The 26,881-nt window shown below is 50.6% G+C and overlaps 1 protein-coding gene across 3 annotated transcripts in view; it reads right to left on the bottom strand.

Annotated features, from left to right (window-relative positions):
- LOC112219891 (WD repeat-containing protein 7) overlaps positions 1-26,881 on the bottom strand; it is a 352,753-nt gene that overhangs the window by 118,496 nt on the left and 207,376 nt on the right. For all 3 annotated transcript variants that reach the window (XM_042302729.1, XM_042302730.1, XM_042302731.1), the window contains one exon: positions 7,992-8,216. In XM_042302729.1, coding sequence (XP_042158663.1) covers positions 7,992-8,216 — 225 coding nt within the window. The remainder of the gene's footprint in view (positions 1-7,991; positions 8,217-26,881) is intronic.

The following is a 26,881-nucleotide window of genomic DNA, read 5'->3' as shown; positions in this document are numbered from 1 at the left end:
ACGGGGTATGGTAGTAGGTGCCACCGGTTTCAAGAACTGCAACGCTGCTGGGTTTTTCACCCTCAACAGTTTCCCGTGTGTATCAAGAATGGTCCACCACCCAAAGGACATCCAGCCAACGACACAACTGTGGGAAGCACTGGAGTCAACATGGGCCAGCATCCCTGTGGAACTCATTGGAGTCAACATGGGCCAGCATCCCTGTGGAACTCATTGGAGTCAACATGGGCCAGCATCCCTGTGGAACTCACTGGAGTCAACATGGGCCAGCATCCCTGTGGAACTCATTGGAGTCAACATGGGCCAGCATCCCTGTGGAACTCATTGGAGTCAACATGGGCCAGCATCCCTGTGGAACTCATTGGAGTCAACATGGGCCAGCATCCCTGTGGAACTCATTGGAGTCAACATGGGCCAGCATCCCTGTGGAACTCATTGGAGTCAACATGGGCCAGCATCCCTGTGGAACTCATTGGAGTCAACATGGGCCAGCATCCCTGTGGAACTCATTGGAGTCAACATGGGCCAGCATCCCTGTGGAACTCATTGGAGTCAACATGGGCCAGCATCCCTGTGGAACTCATTGGAGTCAACATGGGCCAGCATCCCTGTGGAACTCATTGGAGTCAACATGGGCCAGCATCCCTGTGGAACTCATTGGAGTCAACATGGGCCAGCATCCCTGTGGAACTCATTGGAGTCAACATGGGCCAGCATCCCTGTGGAACTCACTGGAGTCAACATGGGCCAGCATCCCTGTGGAACTCACTGGAGTCAACATGGGCCAGCATCCCTGTGGAACTCACTGGAGTCAACATGGGCCAGCATCCCTGTGGAACTCACTGGAGTCAACATGGGCCAGCATCCCTGTGGAACTCACTGGAGTCAACATGGGCCAGCATCTCAATATTAGGAAGGTGTTCTTAGTGTTCAGTACACTCAGTGTATATAGAAGGAACCGGCGTCATCACAACCCCCTCCCTGCACCATGGTGTTTTGGTCACATAATATCTTTCTACATTATTGGAACTAACTTACACACTTGATAAAGGCTCTGCCCCCGGGGGATCAGAAATATATATATCGCCCTGCTGTTAGACGGGTTATTGGCTGGGGAGCAGTACAGATCTTCCACTCTTGATTGCACATTAAATGGAACCCTATTCACTTATATAGTGCACTACCCTATGTGCAACTGGTCCAAAGTAGTGCACTACATAGGGGATAGGGTGCGATTCGGGATACAGGCCCAATAGAGGAGTGTAGGTCTGAGCCTAGATGAGAACACACAGAGCCAATCACATTAATAATCAACGGCAGACTCCTCCCAGCACGCCATCGCCACGGAGACTGGAGGACTTATTATTGATTATTGGGTTGGAGACCAAAGACCGGTGGGGTGGCTGGGACTACAGTTCTCTATCTGTCTGTATGGAGGGATGTGGTACTACAGGTCTCTATCTGTCTGTATGGAGGGATGTGGGACTACAGGTCTCTATCTGTCTGTATGGAGGGATGTGGTACTACAGGTCTCTATCTGTCTGTATGGAGGGATGTGGTACTACAGGTCTCTATCTGTCTGTATGGAGGGATGTGGTACTACAGGTCTCTATCTGTCTGTATGGAGGGATGTGGGACTACAGGTCTCTGTCTGTATGGAGGGATGTGGTACTACAGGTCTCTATCTGTCTGTATGGAGGGATGTGGGACTACAAGCTCTCACAGTCCCACTGCCATGTTACACGTTTTTACTTCGCACTTTTATTCAAAAGTCAAATTTCAACGTTTTGTTTTTCTAAATTTTAACATTAAAAAGGTTAAGGTTTTGGATAGGGTTAAAACATTACGTTTAGGTATTCACGCCGAATGGTTAAGTTAAAATGTACATCCTCTCGTGCTCTGTCAGGTTGGATGGGGAACGTCGCTGCACAGCCATTTTCTACCACTGGGATTTAAAACGAGACCTTCGGTACCAGAGTCATGGGGTTACGTCCGTCCATAACACCCTAGAAAAACCCAAGCCTACTTGATGGTAATAGCGTACGCGGTTGCCCCTAGTGGTTGTGAAGCCATTTCCCGATGTCCTCAGGGTATGGATAGATGTCCAATACAATTTGATGTAAATCTTGAGCGATCTGGCTGTGCGTGTCTCTTCAGAAATATATTCTACTTTACGACAAACTTTTACAGGTCCAAGATGATTATGAGCTAAGAGCATCAACTGAATTTTTCAACGTGCCGCTTTCACACGTCTCCCTTCTCCTCAGTGTTTTATTCTGATCGAGACACAGAGCGTCGTTCCCTAAAATCTCTTTTCAACAAACGATAAACAGGCAGTAAAAATATCAACGTCTTTAAAGGCTCATGTTAATAACTAGAAACATACGTGTGTGTTTTAATGGCTGTGCTGTACCAGTGTGATGTATGTGATGTGAGGATCAGCTTCACCCACCCCCAGTAACATATCAGTCTCTACATCTTTACAGTCATTGTGACATGTTAGTCATTTAGCAGACGCCTCTTATCCAGAGACAATTACAACTAGACACATTTAACCTTAAGATAACTAGGTGAGGGACGACAACACGTCACACTCGTATCAAGTATCATTTCCCCCTTCACAGAGTATTTACCAGAAAAGTCCGTGGTAAGTAGGAGGGTTGGGATGGCAAGTTGTTGTTGTTGTTGCATAGCCTGAAAGTCAGTAGGGGCAGTTCCATAGGCACTAGATCATCATCTACCACTAGGCAAGGCTGGCTCATAAACAGTAACAAGGTCCTAGAGAAGCCATAGGCACTAGATCATCATCTACCACTAGGCAAGGCTGGCTCATAAACAGTAACAAGGTCCTAGAGAAGCCATAGGCACTAGATCATCATCTACCACTAGGCAAGGCTGGCTCATAAACCGTAACAAGGTCCTAGAGAAGCCAGTCAAGTAAGTCTGGAGAGAAGATCATAAACAGTAACAAGGTCCTGGAGAAGCCAGTCAAGTAAGTCTGGAGAGAAGATCATAAACAGTAACAAGGTCCTAGAGAAGCCAGTCAAGTAAGTCCCCGTATAAATGGAGGCCCTTCAAGGTCTCTCTCACACCTTCCTCTCTCTCTCTCACACCTTCCTCTCTCGCTCTCACACCTTCCTCTCTCTCGCTCTCACACCTTCCTCTCTCTCGCTCTCACACCTTCCTCTCTCTCACACCTTCATCTCTCTCTCTCTCTCACACCTCCCTCGCTCTCTCACACCTCCTCGCTCTCTCACACCTCCCTCGCTCTCTCTCACACCTCCCTCTCTCTCTCACACCTCCCTCTCTCTCTCACACCTCCCTCTCTCTCACACCTCCCTCTCTCTCTCACACCTCCCTCTCTCTCTCACACCTCCCTCTCTCTCTCTCACCTCCCTCTCTCTCGCTCTCACACCTCCCTCTCTCTCTCACACCTCCCTCTCTCTCTCACACCTCCCTCTCTCTCTCACACCTCCCTCTCTCTCTCACACCTCCCTCTCTCTCTCACACCTCCCTCTCTCTCTCACACCTCCCTCTCTCTCACCTTCCTCTCTCTCTCTCTCACACCTTCCTCTCTCTCTCTCTCTCACACCTACCTTCCCCTCTCTCTCTCTCACACCTTCCTTCCTCTCTCACACCTTCCTTCCTCTCTCACACCTTCCTTCCTCTCTCTCACACCTCCCTCCCTCTCTCTCACACCTCCCTCTCTCTCTCACACCTTCCTCTCTCTCACACCTTCCTCTCTCTCTCACACCTTCCTCTCTCTCTCACACCTTCCTCTCTCTCTCACACCTTCCTCTCTCTCTCACACCTTCCTCTCTCTCACACACCTTCCTCTCTCTCTCACACCTTCCTCTCTCGCTCTCTCACACCTTCCTCTCTCTCTCTCTCTCTCTCACCTCCCTCCCTCTTTCTCTCCTCCCTCTCTCTCACACCTCCCTCTCTCTCACACCTCCCTCTCTCTCACACCTCCCTCTCTCTCTCACACCTCCCTCTCTCTCTCACACCTCCCTCTCTCTCTCACACCTCCCTCTCTCTCTCACACCTCCCTCTCTCTCTCACACCTCCCTCTCTCTCACCTCCCTCTCTCTCTCACACCTCCCTCTCTCTCTCACACCTCCCTCTCTCACACCTCCCTCTCTCTCTACCTCCTCTCTCACACACCTCCCTCTCTCACACACACACCTTCCTCTCTCTCTCTCTCTCTCTCTCACACCTTCCTCTCTCTCTCACACACCTTCCTCTCTCTCTCACACCTTCCTCTCTCTCTCTCACACACCTTCCTCTCTCTCTCTCTCACACCTTCCTCTCTCTCTCACACCTTCCTTCCTCTCTCTCACACCTTCCTTCCTCTCTCTCACACCTTCCTTCCTCTCTCTCACACCTCCCTCCCTCTCACACCTCCCTCCCTCTCTCTCACACCTCCCTCCCTCTCTCACCTTCCTCTCTCGCTCTCTCACACCTTCCTCTCTCTCTCACCTTCCTCTCTCGCTCTCTCACACCTTCCTCTCTCTCTCACACACCTTCCTCTCTCTCTCTCACACCTTCCTCTCTCTCTCTCACCTCCCTCTCACCTCCCTCTCTCTCTCTCACCTCCCTCTCTTTCACACCTCCCTCTCTCTCTCACACATCTCCTCTCTCTCACACACACTTCCTCTCTCTCTCTCTCTCTCTCACACCTTCCTCTCTCTCTCTCTCTCTCACACCTTCCTCTCTCTCTCTCTCTCTCTCTCTACCTCCCTCTCTCTCTCTCACCTCCCTCTCTCTCTCACCTCTCTCTCTCTCTCTCACCTCCCTCTCTCTCTCTCTCTCACCTCTCTCTCACACCTCCCTCTCTCTCACACCTCCCTCTCTCTCACACTCCCTCTCTCTCTCTCACCTCCCTCTCTCTCTCACCTCTCTCTCTCTCTCTCACCTCCCTCTCTCTCTCTCTCTCTCCTCTCTCTCACACCTCCCTCTCTCTCTCACCTCCCTCTCTCTCTCTCACACCTCCTCTCTCTCTCTCACCTCCCTCTCTCTCTCACACCTCCCTCTCTCTCTCTCACACCTCCCTCTCTCTCTCACCTCCCTCTCTCTCTCTCACACCTCCCTCTCTCTCTCTCACACCTCCCTCTCTCTCTCTCACACCTCCCTCTCTCTCTCACACCTCCCTCTCTCTCTCTCACACCTCCCTCTCTCTCTCTCTCACCTCCCTCTCACACACCTCCCTCTCTCACACACACTCCCTCTCACACCTCCCTCTCTCTCTCACACCTCCCTCTCTCTCTCACACACCTTCCTCTCTCTCACACACCTTCCTCTCTCTCACACACCTTCCTCTCTCACACCCTTCCTCTCTCTCACACCTCCCTCTCTCTCTCACACCTCCCTCTCTCACACCTCTCTCTCTCTCTCTCTCTCACCTCCCTCTCTCTCTCTCACACCTCCCTCTCTCTCTCTCACACCTCCCTCTCTCTCTCTCACACCTCCCTCTCTCTCTCTCACACCTCCCTCTCTCTCTCTCACACCTCCCTCTCTCTCTCACACCTCCCTCTCTCTCTCACACCTCCTCTCTCTCTCTCTCACACCTCCCTCTCTCTCTCTCTCACACCTCCCTCTCACACCTCCCTCTCTCACACACACCTCCCTCTCACACCTTCCTCTCTCACACCTTCCTCTCTCTCTCACACCTCCCTCTCTCTCTCACACACCTTCCTCTCTCTCTCACACCTCCCTCTCTCTCTCTCACACCTCCCTCTCTCTCTCTCACACCTCCCTCTCTCTCACACCTCCTCTCTCTCTCACACCTCCCTCTCTCTCTCTCTCACACCTCCCTCTCTCACACACCTCCTCTCACACACACCTCCCTCTCACACCTTCCTCTCTCACACCTCCCTCTCTCTCTCACACCTCCCTCTCTCTCTCACACACCTTCCTCTCTCTCTCACACACCTTCCTCTCTCTCACACACCTTCCTCTCTCTCTCACCCTTCCTCTCTCTCACACACCTTCCTCTCTCTCTCACACACCTTCCTCTCTCTCTCACACACACCTTCCTCGCTCACACCTCCCTCTCTCTCACACCTCCCTCTCTCTCTCTCACCTCCTCTCTCTCTCTCACACCTCCCTCTCTCTCACACCTCCCTCTCTCTCTCACACCTCCCTCTCTCTCTCACACCTCTCTCTCTCTCTCACACCTCTCTCTCTCTCTCTCACACCTCCTCTCTCTCTCTCACACCTCCCTCTCTCTCTCTCACACCTCCCTCTCTCTCTCTCTCATACCTCCCTCTCTCACACACCTCCCTCTCACACACACCTCCCTCTCACACCTTCCTCTCTCACCTCCCTCTCTCTCTCACACCTCCCTCTCTCTCTCACACACCTTCCTCTCTCTCTCACACACCTTCCTCTCTCTCTCACACACCTTCCTCTCTCTCTCACACCTTCCTCTCTCTCACACACCTTCCTCTCTCTCTCACACACCTTCCTCTCTCTCTCACACACCTTCCTCGCTCACACCTCCCTCTCTCTCACACCTCCCTCTCTCTCTCTCACCTCCCTCTCTCTCTCACACCTCCCTCTCTCTCACACCTCCCTCTCTCTCTCACACCTCCCTCTCTCTCACACCTCCCTCTCTCTCTCACCCTCCCTCTCTCTCTCACACCTCCCTCTCTCTCTCACCTCCCTCTCTCTCACACCTCCCTCTCTCTCTCACACCTCCCTCTCTCTCTCACACCTCCCTCTCTCTCTCACCTCCCTCTCTCTCTCTCACCTCCCTCTCTCTCTCACACCTCCCTCTCTCTCTCACACCTCCCTCTCTCTCACCTCCCTCTCTCACACCTCCCTCTCTCTCACACCTCCCTCTCTCTCCCTCTCTCTCTCCCTCCCCTCTCTCTCACACCTCCCTCTCTCTCTCACACCTCCCTCTCTCTCTCACCTCCCTCTCTCTCTCACACCTCCCTCTCTCTCTCACACCTCCCTCTCTCTCACACCTCCCTCTCTCTCTCACACCTCCCTCTCTCTCTCACACCTCCCTCCCTCTCTCTCTCACACCTTCCTCTCTCTCTCTCTCACACCTTCCTCTCTCTCTCTCTCTCTCACACCTTCCTCTCTTTCCAGACAGCCAGGAGGGATGTAAGCAGCCTTGAGACCAGGATGCTCCCTGCCTCTCCCTTTGTGGGTGTTTCTAACCTAGGCACTGTTGACTCACAAAGTCAGGAGCAGCCAGACAAATCAAGCATTCATTCATTTAATTCAGTAGGTCTGCTCTCTCTCTCTGCAGGGTGACAGCCTGGGCTCTGCTCTGAATGGGGAACTCCACATTGACTACATCATCCCCTCTCTCTCTCTCTCTGCAGGGTGACAGCCTGGGCTCTGCTCTGAATGGGGAACTCCACATTGACTACATCATCCCCTCTCTCTGCAGGGTGACAGCCTGGGCTCTGCTCTGAATGGGGAACTCCACATTGACTACATCATCCCCTCTTTGTGAACGCTGAACTAACTAACGTACGCAGGCAGGTGAGAGAGATTTAAACTGTCAACAATATGAATAAAGAAGACCCCAGGCAACGAGAGGTAGAGGGGGAGACGTACAGAGCCACAACATAGGGAGAGCTAGCTACCTGGTAGATTATTCACGTGGCCTTCCCTTCTCTTCACTCCAACACAGTCAGAGTGACTGAGTGACTGAGTATCAGTGTGGGATTGTGTATTATTTTAGTTTCCTAACAGTGTGACTTCATCAGCTGGAGAATCCACGATAATAAATGGTAGAAGTCACTTATTCATTCCTATCGAGGCTAAAACTCTTGAAAGCTCTCAGACTTCACAACGTCACCAAGTACTCGACTCTGATATATATATAACCACTCATATTCTCAGAACAACATGTAGAGAGAAAGCAGCCACTCGCAGACGAGAGAAAGAGAGAGAGAAAGAGAGAAGGGTGGATATGGAGACAGACTTGCGTGTGCCGAGCACAGAGAGAGAAAGAGGGCGTGTCCACTCACAGGTGTGTCTGGCCAGAGAGTAGTTGGATCCTCCAGTAGTCAGTCCAAAACCTTCTGGAGCCTGTCCACTGGTCCTGGCACGAGACGGCAGCTTAGGGGGTTCCAGCTCCGCCCCGAACTCCGCCCCGATGACCCCCAGCAGGACGATGGCGGTGGCCTGCTTACGACGCTCTTCATACGAGTTGCAGATCTTCTTGGTGTTGGGAGGCAGGTTGGACAGACAGCCTGGAGAAGAAGATCACAGTGAGAGGGTCGTTTAAATGCATCAGGTGACAATACTAACAACTGGTAATGATAAACTCCCTCTATTGGGTGAAATACCACAGTGTGACATCACAGCGGCAACATTTGTGACCTGTTGCACACAAGGTCAACCAGTGAAGAACAAACACCATTGTAAATACAACACATATTTATTTTCTCTTTTGTACTTTAACTATTTGCATATCGTTACAACACTGTATATAGACATAATATGACATCTGAAATGTCTCTATTCCTTTGTGAGTGTAATGATTAGTGTTCATTTTTTATTGTTTATTTCACTTTAGTTTATTATCTATTTCACTTTCTTTGGCAATGTAAACATCAATCAATCAAATTTATTTATATAGCCCTTCTTACATCAGCTGATATCTCAAAGTGCTGTACAGAAACCCAGCCTAAAACCCCAAACAGTAAGCAATGCAGGTGTAGAAGCACGGTGGCTAGGAAAAACTCCCTAGAAAGGCCAGAACCTAGGAAGAAACCTAGAGAGGAACCAGGCTGAGGGGTGGCCAGTCCTCTTCTGGCTGTGCCGGGTGGAGATTATAACAGAACATGGCCAAGATGTTCAAACATTCATAGATGACCAGCAGGGTCAAATAATAATGTGTTTCCTATGCCAATAAAGCCCTTAAATTGATTGGGAAGAAGGCAGGGAGGGATGGGGAGAGACAGAGGGAGGGATGGGGAGGGATAGAGAGACAGAGGGAGGGATAGAGAGACAGAGGGAGGGATGGGGAGGGATAGAGAGAGAGATGGGGAGGGATAGAGAGACAGAGGGAGAGATGGGGAGGGATAGCGAGACAGAGGGAGGGATGGGGAGGGATAGAGAGACAGAGGGAGGGATGGGGAGGGATAGCGAGACAGAGGGAGGGATGGGGAGGGATAGAGAGACAGAGGGAGGGGATGCGGAGGGATAGAGAGAGAGATGGGGAGGGATAGAGAGACAGAGGGAGAGATGGGGAGGGATAGAGAGACAGAGGGAGAGATGGGGAGGGATAGAGAGACAGAGGGAGGGATGGGAGGGATAGGAGAGAGATGGGGAGGGATAGAGAGACAGAGGGAGGGATGGGGAGGGATAGAGAGACAGAGGGAGGGATAGGACAGAGGGAGGGATGGGGAGGGATAGAGAGACAGAGGGAGGGATGGGAGAGACAGAGAGAGAGAGGGGAGGGATAGAGAGACAGAGGGAGAGATGGGGAGGGATAGAGAGACAGAGGGAGAGATGGGGAGGGATAGAGAGACAGAGGGATGGGGAGGGATAGAGAGACAGAGGGAGGGATGGGGAGGGATAGAGAGACAGAGGGAGGGATAGAGAGACAGAGGGAGGGATGGGGAGGGATAGAGAGACAGAGGGAGGGATGGGGAGGGATAGAGAGACAGAGGGAGGGATGGGGAGGGATAGAGGGAGAGATGGGGAGGGATAGAGAGACAGAGGGAGGGATAGAGAGACAGAGGGAGGGATAGAGAGACAGAGGGAGGGATAGAGAGACAGAGGGAGGGATAGAGAGACAGAGGGAGGGATAGAGGACAGAGGGAGGGATAGAGAGACAGAGGGAGAGATGGGGAGGGATAGAGAGACAGAGGGAGGGATGGGAGGGATAGAGGAGGGATGGGGAGGGATAGAGAGACAGAGGGAGGGATGGGGAGGGATAGAGAGACAGAGGGAGGGATGGGGAGGGATAGAGAGACAGAGGGAGGGATGGGGAGGGATAGAGACAGAGGGAGGGATGGGGAGGGATAGAGAGACAGAGGGAGGGATGGGGAGGGATAGAGAGACAGAGGGAGGGATGGGGAGGGATAGAGAGAGAGATGGGGAGGGATAGAGATGAGGGAGGGATGGGGAGGGATAGAGAGGAGATGGGGAGGGATAGAGAGACAGAGGGAGGGATGGGGAGGGATAGAGAGACAGAGGGAGGGATGGGGAGGGATAGAGAGACAGAGGGAGGGATGGGGAGGGATAGAGAGACAGAGGGAGGGATGGGGAGGGATAGAGAGACAGAGGGAGAGATGGGGAGGGATAGAGAGACAGAGGGAGGGATGGGGAGGGATAGAGAGACAGAGGGAGGGATGGGGAGGGATAGAGGGAGAGATGGGGAGGGATAGAGAGACAGAGGGAGAGATGGGGAGGGATAGAGAGACAGAGGGAGGGATGGGGAGGGATAGAGAGACAGAGGGAGGGATGGGGAGGGATAGAGAGACAGAGGGAGGGATGGGGAGGGATAGAGGGACAGATGGGGAGGGATAGGAGACAGAGGGAGGGATGGGGAGGGATAGAGGGAGAGATGGGGAGGGATAGAGAGACAGAGGGAGAGATGGGGAGGGATAGAGAGACAGAGGGAGGGATAGAGAGACAGAGGGAGGGATAGAGAGACAGAGGGAGGGATAGAGAGACAGAGGGAGGGATAGAGAGACAGAGGGAGGGATAGAGAGACAGAGGGAGGGATAGAGAGACAGAGGGAGGGATAGAGAGACAGAGGGAGGGATAGAGAGACAGAGGGAGGGATGGGGAGGGATAGAGAGACAGAGGGAGAGATGGGGAGGGATAGAGAGACAGAGGGAGGGATGGGGAGGGATAGAGAGGGATGCAGGGATAGGAGAGGGATGGGGAGGGATAGAGAGACAGAGGGAGAGATGGGGAGGGATAGAGAGACAGAGGGAGAGATGGGGAGGGATAGAGAGACAGAGGGAGGGATGGGGAGGGATGGGAGAGGGGAGGGATAGAGAGACAGAGGGAGGGATGGGGAGGGATAGAGAGACAGAGGGAGGGATGGGGAGGGATAGAGACAGAGGGAGGGATGGGGAGGGGAGGGATAGAGAGACAGAGGGAGGGATGGGGAGGGATAGAGACAGGGATGGGAGGGGAGGGATAGAGAGACAGAGGGATGGGAGGGGAGGGATAGAGAGACAGAGGGATGGGGAGGGGAGGGATAGAGAGACAGAGGGATGGGGAGGGGAGGGATAGAGAGACAGAGGGATGGGGAGGGGAGGGATAGAGAGACAGAGGGATGGGGAGGGGAGGGATAGAGAGACAGAGGGATGGGGAGGGGAGGGATAGAGAGACAGAGGGAGAGATGGGGAGGGATAGAGAGACAGAGGGAGAGATGGGGAGGGATAGAGAGACAGAGGGAGAGATGGGGAGGGATAGAGAGACAGAGGGAGAGATGGGGAGGGATAGAGAGACAGAGGGAGGGATGGGGAGGGATAGAGAGACAGAGGGAGGGATGGGGAGGGATAGAGAGACAGAGGGAGAGATGGGGAGGGATAGAGAGACAGAGGAGAGATGGGGAGGGATAGAGAGACAGAGGGAGAGATGGGGAGGGATAGAGAGACAGAGGGATGGGGAGGGGAGGGATAGAGAGACAGAGGGAGAGATGGGGAGGGATAGAGAGACAGAGGGAGAGATGGGGAGGGATAGAGAGACAGAGGGATGGGGAGGGGAGGGATAGAGAGACAGAGGGATGGGGAGGGGAGGGATAGAGAGACAGAGGGAGAGTGTCTCTATGGTGTTAAGTCAAACTTCAAAGAAGAGAGGGGGGTATGGTTAGAGCAATCCCAATGCTACCATTACTAACACACAGCTGAAAGGAGGGTAGCTAGCTGTTACTAACACACAGCTGAAAGGAGGGTAGCTAGCTGTTACTAACACAGTTGAATGGAGGGTAGTTAGATGTTTCTAACAGCTGAATGGAGGGTAGCTAGCTGTTACTAACACACAGCTGAATGGAAGGTAGCTAGCTGTTACTAACACAGCTGAATGGAGGGTAGCAGATGTTTAATCATTTGAACACAGCTGAATGGAGGGCACTCCTCTTGCAACTCTGTTACATGCATGACATAACAGCTGAATGGAGGGTAGCTAGCTGTTACTAACACAGCTGAATGGAGGGTAGCTAGCTGTTACTAACACAGCTGAATGGAGGGTAGCTAGCTGTTACTAACACAGCTGAATGGAGGGTAGCTAGCTGTTACTAACACAGCTGAATGGAGGGTAGCTAGCTGTTACTAACACAGCTGAATGGAGGGTAGCTAGCTGTTACTAACACAGCTGAATGGAGGGTAGCTAGCTGTTACTAACACAGCTGAATGGAGGGTAACACGGCTGAATGGAGGGTAGCTAGCTGTTACTAACACAGCTGAATGGAGGGTAGCTAGCTGTTACTAACACACAGCTGAATGGAGGGTAGCTAGCTGTTACTAACACAGCTGAATGGAGGGTAGCTAGCTGTTACTAACACAGCTGAATGGAGGGTAGTTAGATGTTTCTAACAGCTGAATGGAGGGTAGTTAGCTGTTTCTAACAGCTGAAAGGAGGGTAGCTAGCTGTTACTAACACAGCTGAATGGAGGGTAGCTAGCTGTTACTAACACAGCTGAATGGAGGGTAGCTAGCTGTTACTAACACAGCTGAATGGAGGGTAGCTAGCTGTTACTAACACAGCTGAATGGAGGGTAGCTAGCTGTTACTAACACAGCTGAATGGAGGGTAGCTAGCTGTTACTAACACAGCTGAATGGAGGGTAGCTAGCTGTTACTAACACAGCTGAATGGAGGGTAGCTAGCTGTTACTAACACAGCTGAATGGAGGGTAGCTAGCTGTTACTAACACGGTTGAATGGAGGGTAGCTAGCTGTTACTAACACGGCTGAATGGAGGGTAGCTAGCTGTTACTAACACGGCTGAATGGAGGGTAGCTAGCTGTTACTAACACGGCTGAATGGAGGGTAGCTAGCTGTTACTAACACGGCTGAATGGAGGGTAGCTAGCTGTTACTAACACGGCTGAATGGAGGGTAGCTAGCTGTTACTAACACAGCTGAATGGAGGGTAGCTAGCTGTTACTAACACGGCTGAATGGAGGGTAGCTAGCTGTTACTAACACGGCTGAATGGAGGGTAGCTAGCTGTTACTAACACAGCTGAATGGAGGGTAGCTAGCTGTTACTAACACAGCTGAATGGAGGGTAGCTAGCTGTTACTAACAGCTGAATGGAGGGTAGCTAGCTGTTACTAACAGCTGAATGGAGGGTAGCTAGCTGTTACTAACACAGCTGAATGGAGGGTAGTTAGCTGCTAGTAACACACAGCTGAATGGAGGGTAGTTAGAGCTGAATAGGGCTGTCACACGTCTATTCTCCTTACCAGGACCCATTAGTTCCTCCGGGCTGCCCCTCTGCCCCCCCACGGCCAGGTCAGAGTCATGTTCAAAGAACGGGGTCTACGGGTCGACGTCTGTGTGTGTGTCTAGAGGACACTGATCACATGCAGCCTGCCTGCATGGCCCCCTCTAATGACCCGGGTGCTCTACTAAATACGAGGGGTGAAGACGGGCCTCGTTTCGGAAGTGAGGGGAGCGCGGGGCTATTGTCCTTTTGGGGCTTGTAACCCATGAGCCCCCCTCCTGCTTTACTCATACAACCCCGCCTCAACATCAGACCTGCTGTTTGGCCATCCGCACCTGCCAGCAATTGCTAATAACCCATCCGCAACCAGCCGACAATTTGTGACAAAGTGAAAATCTGTGGCCCGCAGTCGACCGTAACCCGCTAATATAGAAATTGCGGTGTAGTCAGAGACGGAGGAGCAACTTTACAATTTTTTTTTTTTTTAGACAGGCCTATGAACATTTGGGACATTCAGTAGGCTATTAGTTAGTCAACTTGTCTATAATACAATACATACGAGCTCGTCTTCGGTCATTACTTGTGGCTCTAGAATATTAAAACATTTTGCTCACTCCGAATGTCATCAATCCATAGAATGAATGCTTCTATAAGGTCGACGTCGGTAACATATTATCTTTCATCTCTGCTTCTTTCGCACAGCAAATACATTTAGGGACCGGGGAGAAAGTGCAATAGCTAGACCTATAGTTAACATTATTATGAGGCTATGTGAGAGGTTATAGTTAACATTATTATGAGGCTATGTGAGAGGTTATAGACCTATAGTTAATATTATTATGAGGCTATGTGAGAGGTTATAGACCTATAGTTAACATTATTATGAGGCTATGTGAGAGGTTATAGTTAACATTATTATGAGGCTATGTGAGAGGTTATAGTTAATATTATTATGAGGCTATGTGAGAGGTTATAGACCTATAGTTAACATTATTATGAGGCTGTGAGAGGTTATAGACCTATAGTTAACATTATTATGAGGCTATGTGAGATGTTATAGACCTATAGTTAACATTATTATGATTATTAATAATCTATTATTATTAATCATCACACATAAAATAGCCCATACAATATTTCATGACCCTAAACCCACACCGCCCTGTAGATATAACCGCGGGGACTACGGGTTATGAGTCAACAACACATCACTAGTGTGTGTGTGCGCGCATGAGGTGCATACTGTATGTGTGTTGGAACAAAGGGCCAGGCATGACTGTGTTTTAAGCTGCAGGGCTGACCGTTTGGTCACCTGACCTCTACAGACCGGTCACCTAACCCCCCAATCTATTCTTTCAGAGGGGGAAGGGAGGGGACAGAGAGAGAGGAAGGAGAAGGGAAGGGGGGGGGGTAGAAGGATGGAGGGAGGGGAGGTGGAGGGAGGGAGGGAGGTGGAGTGGTTGGAAGGATAGATGGAGGGGTGTGGAGTGGGGGGTTAAGGATAGATGGAGGGGTGTGGAAGTAGGGGAGATGAGGGAGGGATCGGGTTGTGGAGGGGTGAGGAGGATGGCGGGAGGGGAGGTGGAGGGGAGGGAGGGGAGGTGGAGTGGGGAAGGATAGATGGAGGGGTGTGGAAGTAGGGGAGATGAGGGAGGGATTGGGTTGTGGAGGGGTGAGGAGGATGGAGGAGGGGGGTGGAAGGGAGAATAGGATGGAGGGAGGGGGTGTGGGGGAGAGAGGATGGAGGGAGGGGGTGTGGAGGAGAGAGATGGAGGGAGGGGTGTGGAGGAGAGAGGATGGAGGGAAGGGGTGTGGAGGAGAAGGGATGGAGGGAGGGGGTGTGGAGGAGAGAGGATGGAGGGAGGGGGTGTGGAGGAGAGGGAATGGAGGGTGGCAGAGGGGGAGGGAGGGGGAAGGGAGGAGAGAGGATGGAGGGAGGGGTGTGGAGGAGAGGGAAGGCTGAGGGAGGGGGTTGGAAGGGAGAACAGGATGGAGGGATGGGGGTGTGGAGGGAAAGGTATAGGGGTGGCGGGTTGAGGGAGAGAGAGAGCAAGTAGGCAGAAGTAAAGGTGTGTTAGGGATAGCATAAGAGCAGGACAGGAAGAGAGAAGGAGAGAAAAAAGAAAAGGAAAGAGATGGAGACAGGTGAGAGGGAGAGACAGAAGGAAAAAGGAGAGAGAGAAGGAGAGAGAGAAGGAGAGAGAGGAGAGAGAGAAGGAGAGAGAGAAGGAAAGAGAGAAGGAGAGAGAAGGAAAGGAGGGGAGAGAGGACGGAGGAGGAAAAGGAAAGAGAAGGAAAGAGAAGAGAGAGAGAAGGAAAGAGAGGAAAGAGAAGGAGAGAGAAGGAAAGAGGAGAGAGAGAAGGAAAGAGAGGAAAGAGAAGGAGAGAGAAGGAAAGAGGAGAGAGAGAAGGAAAGAGAAGGAGAGAAGGAGAGAGAGAAGGAGAGAGAAGGAAAAGGAGAGAGAAGGAGAGAGAAGGAGAGAGAAGGAGAGAGAAGGGAGAGAGAAGGAGAGAGAAGGAGAGAGAAGGAGAGAGAAGGAGAGAGAGGGAGAGAGAAGGAGAGAGAAGAGAGAGGAAGGAGAGAGAGAAGGAGAGAGAAGGAAAGAGAAGGAGAGAGAGAAGGAGAGAGAAGGAGAGAGGAAGGAGGAGAGAAGGAGAGAGAGAGGAGAGAGGAGAGAGAGGAAGGAGAGAGAAGGAGAGAGAGAAGGAGAGAGAGAAGGAGAGAGAAGGAAAGAGAAGGAGAGAGAGAAGGAAAGAAGGAGAGAGAAGGAAAGAGAAGGAGAGAGAAGGAGAGAGAAGGAGAGAGAGAAGGAAAGAGAAGGAGAGAGAAGGAAAGAGAAGGAGAGAGAAGGAAAGAGAAGGAGAGAGAAGGAAAGAGACGGAGAAGGAGAGAGAGAAGGAGAGAGAAGGAGAGAGAAGGAGAGAGAAGGAAAGAGAAGGAAAGAGAAGCAGAGAGAGAAGGAAAGAGACAGAGAGAGAAGGAGAGAGACGGAAAGAGACAGAGAGAGAAGGAGAGAGAGACGGAAAGAGACAGAGAGAAGCAGAGAGAGAAGGAAAGAGAAGCAGAGAGAGAAGGAAAGAGAAGCAGAGAGAGAAGGAAAGAGAAGCAGAGAGAGAAGGAGAGAGAGAAGGAAAGAGAAGGAAAGAGAAGGATAGAGAGAAGGATAGAGAAGGATATAGAGAAGGATAGAGAGAAGGAAAGAGAAGGATAGAGAGAAGGATAGAGAAGGATAGAGAGAAGGATAGAGAAGGATAGAGAGAAGGATAGAGAAGGATAGAGAGAAGGATAGAGAAGGAGAGAGAAGGAAAGAGAAGGAGAGTGAGAAGGAGAGAGAAGGAAAGAGAGAAGGAAAGAGAGAAGGAGAGAGAGAAGGAAAGAGAAGGAGAGAGAAGGAGAGAGAAGGAGAGAGAAGGAGAGAGAGGGAGAGAGAAGGAGAGAGAAGGAGAGAGAGAAGGAGAGAGAGAAAGAGAGAAGGAAAGAGAAGGAGAGAGAGAGAGGAAAGAAGGAGAGAGAAGGAAAGAGAAGGAGAGAGAAGGAGAGAGAAGGAGAGAGAGAAGGAGAGAGAAGGAGAGAGAAGGAAAGAGAAGGAGAGAGAGAAGGAAAGAGAAGGAGAGAGAAGGAAAGAGAAGGAGAGAGAAGGAAGAGAGAAGGAGAGAGAAGGAGAGAGAAGGAAAGAGAAGGAAAGAGAAGGAGAGAGAGAAGGAAAGAGAAGGAGAGAGAGAAGGAAAGAGAAGGAGAGAGAAGGAAGAGAGAAAGAGAGAGAGAGAAGGAGAGAGAGACGGAAAGAGACAGAGAGAAGCAGAGAGAGAAGGAAAGAGAAGCAGAGAGAGAAGGAAAGAGAAGCAGAGAGAGAAGGAAAGAGAAGCAGAGAGAGAAGGAGAGAGAGAAGGAAAGAGAAGGAAAGAGAAGGATAGAGAGAAGGATAGAGAAGGATATAGAGAAGGATAGAGAGAAGGATAGAGAAGGATAGAGAGAAGGATAGAGAAGGATAGAGAGAAGGATAGAGAAGGATAGAGAGAAGGATAGAGAAGGATAGAGAGAAGGATAGAGAAGGATAGAGAGAAGGATAGAGAAGGATAGAGAGAAGGATAGAGAAGGAGAGAGAGAAGGATAGAGAGAAGGAAAGAGAAGGAGAGAGAGAAGGAAAGAGAAGGAGAGTGAGAAGGAAAGAGAAGGAGAGAGAGAAGGAAAGAGAAGGAGAGAGAAGGAAAGAGAAGGAGAGAGAGAAGGAAAGAGAGAAGGTGAGAGATGGAGAGAGATGGTGAGAGATGGTGAGAGATGGTGAGAGATGGTGAGAGATGGTGAGAGATGGTGAGAGATGGTGAGCTGGCGTGACATTCTGAGATCAGGATGAATGGGTAGCGGCTCTCGGTGGCTGAGATTGCTTTATAGCATTTCATTTGGTTTGTTCCACTGCTTGGGTGAGCACAGCCCCGGTTATGGATTTCTATTCTAATGCGCTGGAGCAGGCGCTGAGAGAGGCCAATGAGGCAGCTGCTGGAGCAGGGGGGACCTACGCGCAGGGGGCCTGATCAATAGGACAGGGCTGGGGAGGGGGGGTGGGACGGGGCTGAGGAGGAGGAGGCAGGGCTGAGCTAAGGTACAGCGCTGGGGTAAGGGAGGGCTGGGGTATGGGATATGGGGCTGGTGAAGGGTGGAGGGTAGAGGGTTGGAATAGGGCTGAGTCTGGGGATAGGGAAGGGAGAGTGGTGGGCAGCAGGCTCTTGCCAAAACATAGGTATCATGTATGCTTGCTTACGGCTATGCTAAACGTACAGCCTACTAATGGCAACCACTGACAGCTCCAGAGAGTCAACTCTCCACCTATTGTCAACAGATACACAGAGGACTAAAGTGACGACAATGTCAGCAGACATATATTAAAGGGATAGGAGCAACATTTTGGAAATTAAATACTTAACCAGAGTCAGATGAACTCCTGGATACCATTTGTATGTCCCTGCGTTCAGTTTGAAGGAAGTTTGAAGGTGGTTTCAGGAACCATTGCTAGGAACAATTAGTGTATTAGCCCTAACAATAACTGAAGCTTGATTTTCTTCAATATATATATATTTTTTTTTTTACAGAGGAGAAACACAGCTATGACACGATTGGTTTCATTGTGACATCATAAAGGTGCATTCCATTCATTCATTGTGACATCATAAAGGTGCATTCCATTCATTCATTGTGACATCATAAAGGTGCATTCCATTCATTCATTGTGACATCATAAAGGTGCATTCCAGTCCAAACGAAATGCTTCCTTGCAGGTTCGTTCGACAATACGAACTGATACAATTTAAGAATATGAACATAAAGTAAATGGCAGTGGAATAGAATAAATATTTTAGCATAAATATAATACAGGAAGGCACAAGTGTAGAAATGGAGCAGTATACCAAGAGTCTGGTGGCAGCGGTAGTGATGTGTTCTAAGGTGCAGAGAATCAGAGCAGATGGTCAGTCCACTTCAAGTGTTAAGCAGTCTGATGGCTTGTAGATAAAAACTGTCTGAGCCTGTTGGTATCAGACCTCATGCTCCGATACCGTCTGCCGGACGGTGAAGGAGTGAACAGCTCGTGGCTGGGGTGTGTGGAGTCCTTGATGATGCTTTGTGCTTTCGTCAGGTACTGATTTGAGTAGGTGTCACGGGATGGTTGGAAGCACGATCCCAGTGATGTACTGGGCCATCTTCAACACCTGCCGGAGGGCCTTGCAGTCGTGGACGAAGAAAATTCCGAACCAGTCCATGATGCAACTGGTTAGGACACTCTCGAAGGTGCAGTGGAAGTATTTGAAGAGGACCTGGGGCGGCCACATTTCTTCAGCCGCCTTAGGAAGTAGAGACGCTGTTGCGCCATCTTGACAAGAGTGGCGGTGTTGTTGGTCCATGTTAAGTCCTTGGTGATGTGGGCGCAGAGGAACTTAAAACTGCTGACTCTCTCTTCTGCAGTCCCGTTGATGTGGATCTGGGCGTGTTCCCTCCTCTGCTTCCTGAAGTCAACAATCAACTCCTGTTTTGCTGATGTTGAAGGAGAGGTTGTTGTCCTGGCACCACAATGCCAGTTAACTTACCTCCTCCCTACAGGCTGACTTGTCGTTGTTGGTTATCAGGTCTACAACGGTGGTGTCGTCAGCAAACTTGATGAGTTGGTGTCGTGCAAAGCCACACAGTCGTGGGTGAACAAGGAGTACAGCAGAGGGCTGAGGACACACCCCTGGGGGGCCCCTGAATTAGTTTGGGGGAGGTGTTGTTGCCAATCGTCACTGGGACAATGGTGGTCTCCTCAAAAGCAGATGGGGACTACAACCTGGGACAGGTTGAAGATGTCAGAGAAGACGCCCGCCAGCTGGCACACACTGAGGACATGGACGCCGGCTTTGTGAGTACTCACTTCTTTTGAGAAGAGGGAGAGAAAAAGCATCTGGTCATCCAGAGTAGCGAGAGTCCTCCTGGATGGCTCTGTATTGTCTGCCTCGAAGCGAGCATACAATGTGTTGAGCTCGTCTGGGAGGGATGCTTCAGTGGGCACCACACAGCTGGATTTGCCTTTGTCATAGTCTGTAGTCCTTGCCACATGCGATTCAAGTCTGATTGTTGATGAACATCAATTAAAGTTTGATTCTGTGTTGTCTTTTTGTGCCATGTGTACACGATGTGTGTCACTGAGTCATCGAGGTTCGTTCTGCTGACATTGAACGCTGCAGTACGGGCTCTCAGCATGGTACGGCTATCTCCGTTTGTCCAGGGTTTTTGGTTGGGATATGTCCGGATTGTTACTGCGGGTACAACATCATCAACACATTTCCGAATGAAGCCTGTGACTGATGATGTATATTCCTCAATGTTGACGGATGAGTCCTAGCGGAAATGATTCTTTGAACATATTCAAATCAGTTCAATTCTCAAAACAGTCGTGCAGTCGTGCAGCACCTCACTATTCTCTGTGTTGGTAGCTGCCTCTTGAGTTGCTGCTTGTAGTCGTGTGACTGTGCAACACAAAAAACAACAAGTCAATCCATACTGATGACTGGCTGACTGACATGCCCTTGGAGAGGTGCAGTGATGGACATTAATGCAAGACAAATTACACCCTATATAGTGCACTCTCTTTGACCAGGTACCTATAGTGCACTATATAGGGAGCCACTTGGAACACATTCCATCAACGCAAGACCAACTCAGGCTTGGGATGAGATTCTGAATGATCGTCTTGAGAGAATTTGCACTCAGGCAAATAGAGCATAATGAAAATAATTAAGGCATGGTTAAGTTTGAATTTGTCGTCAACTATGAGAACAAAGCACCTCATTAATACAGCTCGGTTGTATTGTACATCGACTCTTACACTACATACTCATACTCATTTTATCGTGTCCTTAAAAACAAAGAAAATATGCCTTAACTGACAATTGGTCTAAAGCAGAAACACTATGGGAATTCACGAGCACCACAATGCTTATTCCACCCATGCTCTACCAAGGTTTGACGCCGGGCCAATTGTGGGTCGCCCTATGGGACTCCCAATCACGGCCGGTTGTGAGAGCCGCAGCGGTCGAAGCACCTCAGTGCCAGAGGCGTCACTACAAAACATTGAGCTTCAATCAGTCCATACTACTTCATGGTATGACACAACACACAGGCAGGTTCCATTATTACAGGTGTCTCACCACCACCGATCATAACCCCCCCCCTTCCAGGCCAGAGAACAGGTTGATCTAAAGCTGACCTCCCTCCTACACACACAGCAGGTACCATGGCTAGAACAGAAACACACAGAGGCAGGTGAATTGACCTCTAGCTACAGCACAGTCTCTGTCCACCCACAGGCCTGTACACACCATTATACACACTAAAACCACCAACACTATACAATGCAAACCTTAGCAAAAATTGCATTGAAAAGCCAAAAATATTTAGTTTAAACCAAAACATTTTTTATTTTACCCCCTTTTTCTCCCCAACTTTGTGATTACGATCTTGTCTCATCGCTGCAACTCCCCAACGGGCTCGGGAGGCGAAGATCGAGTCATGCGACCTCCGAAACATGACCCACCAAACCGCGCTTCTTCTAATCACCCGCACGCTGAACCAGGAAGTGATCTGTGTCGGAGGAAACGTTGTTGAACTGAGGACCGGTGGTCAGCCTGCAGGAGCCCGGCCCGCCACAAGGAGTCGCTAGAGTGCGATGAGCCAAGTAAAGCTCCCCCTGGCCAAACCCTCCCCTAACCCGGACGACGCTGGGCCAATTGTGTGCCGCCCTATGGGACTCCCAATCACGGCCTGTTGTGATACAGCCCGGGATTGAACCAGGGTCTGTGGTGACGCCTCTAGCACTGCGACTCGGGTGGCCCGGACCAGAACTATTCTTGTTTATATTAATATCAAACCTAAATTCTCGGTGAGTATTGTTCAACTTAGCCTTGAAGCACGTGTGTCCCGTAGACAGTACTGAGACCCTGCACTACCCTACTAATTACAAAGAGACCTTGAATTACCCTACTAATTACAAAGACACCCTGAACTACCCTACTAATTACAAAGAGACCTTGAACTACCCTACTAATTACAAAGACACCCTGAACTACCCTACTAATTACAGAGACCCTGCACTACCCTACTAATTACAGAGAGACCCTGCACTACCCTACTAATTACAGAGACCCTGCACTACCCTACTAATTACAGAGACCCTGAACTACCCTACTAATTACAGAGACCCTGAACTACCCTACTAATTACAGAGACCCTGCACTACCCTACTAATTACAGAGACCCTGCACTACCCTACTAATTACAAAGAGACCCTGCACTACCCTACTAATTACAAAGAGACCCTGAACTACCCTACTAATTACAGAGAGACCCTGCACTACCCTACTAATTACAAAGAGACCCTGAACTACCCTACTAATTACAGAGACCCTGAACTACCCTACTAATTACAGAGACCCTGAACTACCCTACTAATTACAGAGACCCTGCACTACCCTACTAATTACAGAGACCCTGCACTACCCTACTAATTACAGAGAGACCCTGCACTACTCTACTAATTACACAGAGACCCTGCACTACCCTACTAATTACAGAGACCCTGCACTACCCTACTAATTACAGAGACCATGCACTACCCTACAAATTACAAAGAGACCCTGCACTACCCTACTAATTACAGAGACCCTGCACTACCCTACTAATTACAAAGAGACCCTGCACTACCCTACTAATTACAAAGAGACCCTGCACTACCCTACTAATTACAGAGACCCTGCACTACCCTACAAATTACAGAGAGACCCTGCACTACCCTACTAATTACAAAGAGACCCTGCACTACCCTACTAATTACAGAGACCCTGCACTACCCTACTAATTACAGAGACCCTGCACTACCCTACTAATTACAAAGAGACCCTGAACTACCCTACTAATTACAAAGAGACCCTGCACTACCCTACTAATTACAAAGAGACCCTGCACTACCCTACTAATTACAAAGAGACCCTGCACTACCCTACTAATTACAAAGACCCTGCACTACCCTACTAATTACAGAGACCCTGCACTACCCTACTAATTACAAAGACCCTGCACTACCCTACTAATTACAGAGACCCTGCACTACCCTACTAATTACAGAGACCCTGCACTACCCTACTAATTACAAAGAGACCCTGCACTACCCTACTAATTACAGAGACCCTGAACTACCCTACTAATTACAGAGAGACCCTGCACTACCCTACTAATTAAAGAGACCCTGCACAACCCTACTAATTACAGAGACCCTGAACTACCCTACTAATTACAAAGAGACCCTGCACTACCCTACTAATTACAGAGACCCTGCACTACCCTACTAATTACAAAGAGACCCTGAACTACCTTACTAATTACAAAGAGACCCTGCACTACCCTACTAATTACAGAGACCCTGCACTACCCTACAAATTACAGAGACCCTGCACTACCCTACTAATTACAGAGACCCAGCACTACCCTACTAATTACAAAGAGACCCTGCACTACCCTACTAATTACAGAGACCCTGCACTACCCTACTAATTACAAAGAGACCCTGCACTACCCTACTAATTACAGAGAGACCCTGCACTACCCTACTAATTACAGAGAGACCCTGCACTACCCTACTAATTACAGAGAGACCCTGCACTACCCTACTAATTACACAGAGACCCTGCACTACCCTACTAATTACAGAGACCCTGCACTACCCTACTATTTACAAAGAGACCCTGCACTACCCAACTAATTACAAAGAGACCCTGCACTACCCTACTAATTACAGAGAGACCCTGCACTACCCTACTAATTACAGAGACCCTGCACTACCCTACTAATTACAGAGACCCTGCACTACCCTACTAATTACAAAGAGACCCTGCACTACCCTACTAATTACAAAGAGACCCTGAACTACCCTACTAATTACAGAGAGACCCTGCACTACCCTACTAATTACAGAGAGACCCTGCACTACCCTACTAATTACAGAGACCCTGCACTACCCTACTAATTACTGAGACCCTGCACTACCCTACTAATTACAAAGAGACCCTGAACTACCCTACTAATTACAGAGACCCTGCACTACCCTACTAATTACAGAGATACCCTGCACTACCCTACTAATTACAGAGACCCTGCACTACCCTACTAATTACAGAGACCCTGCACTACCCTACTAATTACAGAGACCCTGCACTACCCTACTAATTAGAGAGAGACAGAGAGGCAGGCAGAGAGAGAGAGAGGCAGAGAGAGAGAGAGAGAGAGAGAGGCAGGCAGAGAGAGAGAGAGAGGAGGCAGGCAGAGAGAGAGAGAGAGAGGCAGGCAGAGAGAGAGAGAGAGAGAGAGAGGCAGGCAGAGAGAGAGAGAGAGGCAGGCAGAGAGAGAGAGAGGCAGGCAGAGAGAGAGAGAGAGGCAGGCAGAGAGAGAGAGAGAGACAGGCAGAGAGAGAGAGGCAGGCAGAGAGAGAGAGAGAGAGAGAGGCAGGCAGAGAGAGAGAGAGAGGCAGGCATAGAGAGAGAGAGAGAGAGGCAGGCATAGAGAGAGAGAGAAGCAGGCATAGAGAGAGAGAGAGAGGCAGGCAGGCAGAGAGAGAGAGAGAGGCAGGCAGAGAGAGAGAGAGAGAGAGAGGGCAGGCAGAGAGAGAGAGAGAGGAGGCAGGCAGAGAGAGAGAGAGAGAGAGGCAGGCAGAGAGAGAGAGGAGGCAGGCAGAGAGAGAGAGAGAGAGGCAGGCAGAGAGAGAGAGAGAGAGGCAGGCAGAGAGAGAGAGAGAGAGAGGCAGGCAGAGAGAGAGAGAGAGAGGCAGGCAGAGAGAGAGAGAGAGAGAGAGAGAGAGGCAGGCAGAGAGAGAGCCAGGCAGAGAGAGGCAGGCAGAGAGAGAGAGAGAGGCAGGCAGAGAGAGAGAGAGAGAGGCAGGCAGAGAGAGAGAGAGAGGCAGGCAGAGAGAGAGAGAGGCAGGCAGAGAGAGAGAGAGGCAGGCAGAGAGAGAGAGAGGCAGACAGAGAGAGAGAGGCAGAGAGAGGCAGGCAGAGAGAGCCAGGCAGAGAGAGGCAGGCAGAGAGAGGCAGGCAGAGAGAGCCAGGCAGAGAGAGCCAGGCAGAGAGAGCCAGGCAGAGAGAGCCAGGCAGAGAGAGGCAGGCAGAGAAAAAATATGCATGAAGGCAGCAAAATCCTGCTGCAGTTTCATCCATTAACAGAGGATTGTTCTGCCTCGCTCTCTCTCTCTCTGCCTGCCTCTCTCTCTCTCTGCCTGCTCTCTCTCTCTCTCTCACCCTTCACCCTCTCACTCCTCCACTCTCCCCTTCCTCTCCTCTCCCCACGCTTTCCCTCCCTCTCTGCCTGCCTCTCTCTCTCACCCTTCACCCTCTCACTCCTCCACTCTCCCCTTCCTCTCCTCTCCCCACGCTTTCCTTCCTCTCCTCTCCCCACGCTTTCCCTCCTCGCTCTCTCTCTGCCTGCCTCTCTTTCACCCTCTCACTCCTCCACTCTCCCCTTCCTCTCTCCTCTCCCCACGCTTTCCCTCCTCGCTCTCTCTCTCAGCCTGCCTCTCTCTCACCCTTCACCCTCTGACTCCTCCACTCTCCCCACACTTTCCCTCCTCTCTCTCTCTCTCTCTGCCTGCCTCTCACCCTTCACCCTCTCGCTCCTCCACTCTCCCCTTCCTCTCTCCTCTCCCCACGCTTTCCCTCCTCGCTCTCTCTCCCTCTCTCTCTCTCTGCCTGCCTCTCTCTCTCACCCTTCACCCTCTCACTCCTCCACTTTCCCCTTCCTCTCTCCTCTCCTCACGCTTTCCCTCCTCGCGCTCTCTCCTCCCTCTCTGCAGAGTTGGTGTTTAATCATAGCTAACAACTGACACACACATCCATTCTCCTGACAAGACAGTTGATCACCCAATAACACCTCACAAATTAATAATCACAAAAAACTGCTGAGGGAACTAGAGAGAGGAGGGAACGAGAGGAGGAGAAGGTAAAGACTGATGAGGAGGAGGGAGAGAAAGAACAGCATGCCCCAACATCTCCTTTCATAGCCTGAAGACAGACAAGTGCTTCAGTTCTCTCTTAAAAACAATAGACTATTTAAATAATCTGCCACACTTTCTCATATACGGTAACAAGAATAATAACTAAATGAGAAAATCGAAGTGATCAGGATTTTAATCAAATAGTTCTAGTCAACAGGTAAGAGGATACATAAAATTAGCGTCCATATGTTTGTTTCATCTTGGCATTATAAAACTATACCGACGTTTCCCAAGCCAGCATATATAGAGAGCAATAACCCAGCTCTAGGCCGCGTGTGTGTGGGGCGGTTCTAGGCCGAGTGCGTCTGTGGGGCGGCTCTAGGCCGAGTGCGTCTGTGGGGCGGCTCTAGGCCGAGTGCGTCTGTGGGGCGGCTCTAGGCCGAGTGCGTCTGTGGGGCGGCTCTAGGCCGAGTGCGTCTGTGGGGCGGCTCTAGGCCGAGTGCGTCTGTGGGGCGGCTCTAGGCCGAGTGTGTCCTCTACACCTGCCGCGGCCCTAGGCCGAGTGTGTCCTCTAAACCTGCCGCGGCCCGTCCTCTAAACCTGCCGCGGCCCGTCCTCCGGGTGTGTTAAATCCCTGTACAGCAGTGAGAGATGTAGACACTACGGCCTTGCTCCATTCAAGGTAAACCAAATAAACCTGTCCAGAAGCTATCAGAACTAGACCACGTGGTACAGGAGGGCCAATGAGAGCCACTCAGTCTGACAACTGTTGTTATCGAATCATTAAGCACCTTTCACATTCGTTCACAACCCACCGACCAGCTGCCGCCTCAAACACACACACACACACCAATCCAGCCTCTCCCTCCTACCCAGCCAGCCTCTCTCCCACCTTACGTCACAACAACTCCAACACGGTGCTCCCCCTCTTCTCCCCTCCCCCGTCTTTAAAACAATCATCAGGAGTGCTTCCTAAATTAAGCAGGGTCAGCCTGGCTGTGTCAAT

The sequence above is a fragment of the Oncorhynchus tshawytscha genome, linkage group LG20, assembly GCF_018296145.1.
Source record: "Oncorhynchus tshawytscha isolate Ot180627B linkage group LG20, Otsh_v2.0, whole genome shotgun sequence".
NCBI lineage: Eukaryota > Metazoa > Chordata > Actinopteri > Salmoniformes > Salmonidae > Oncorhynchus > Oncorhynchus tshawytscha.
Note: the sequence above shows the minus strand (reverse complement) of the source record. Positions and strands in the feature narration are given on the sequence as shown.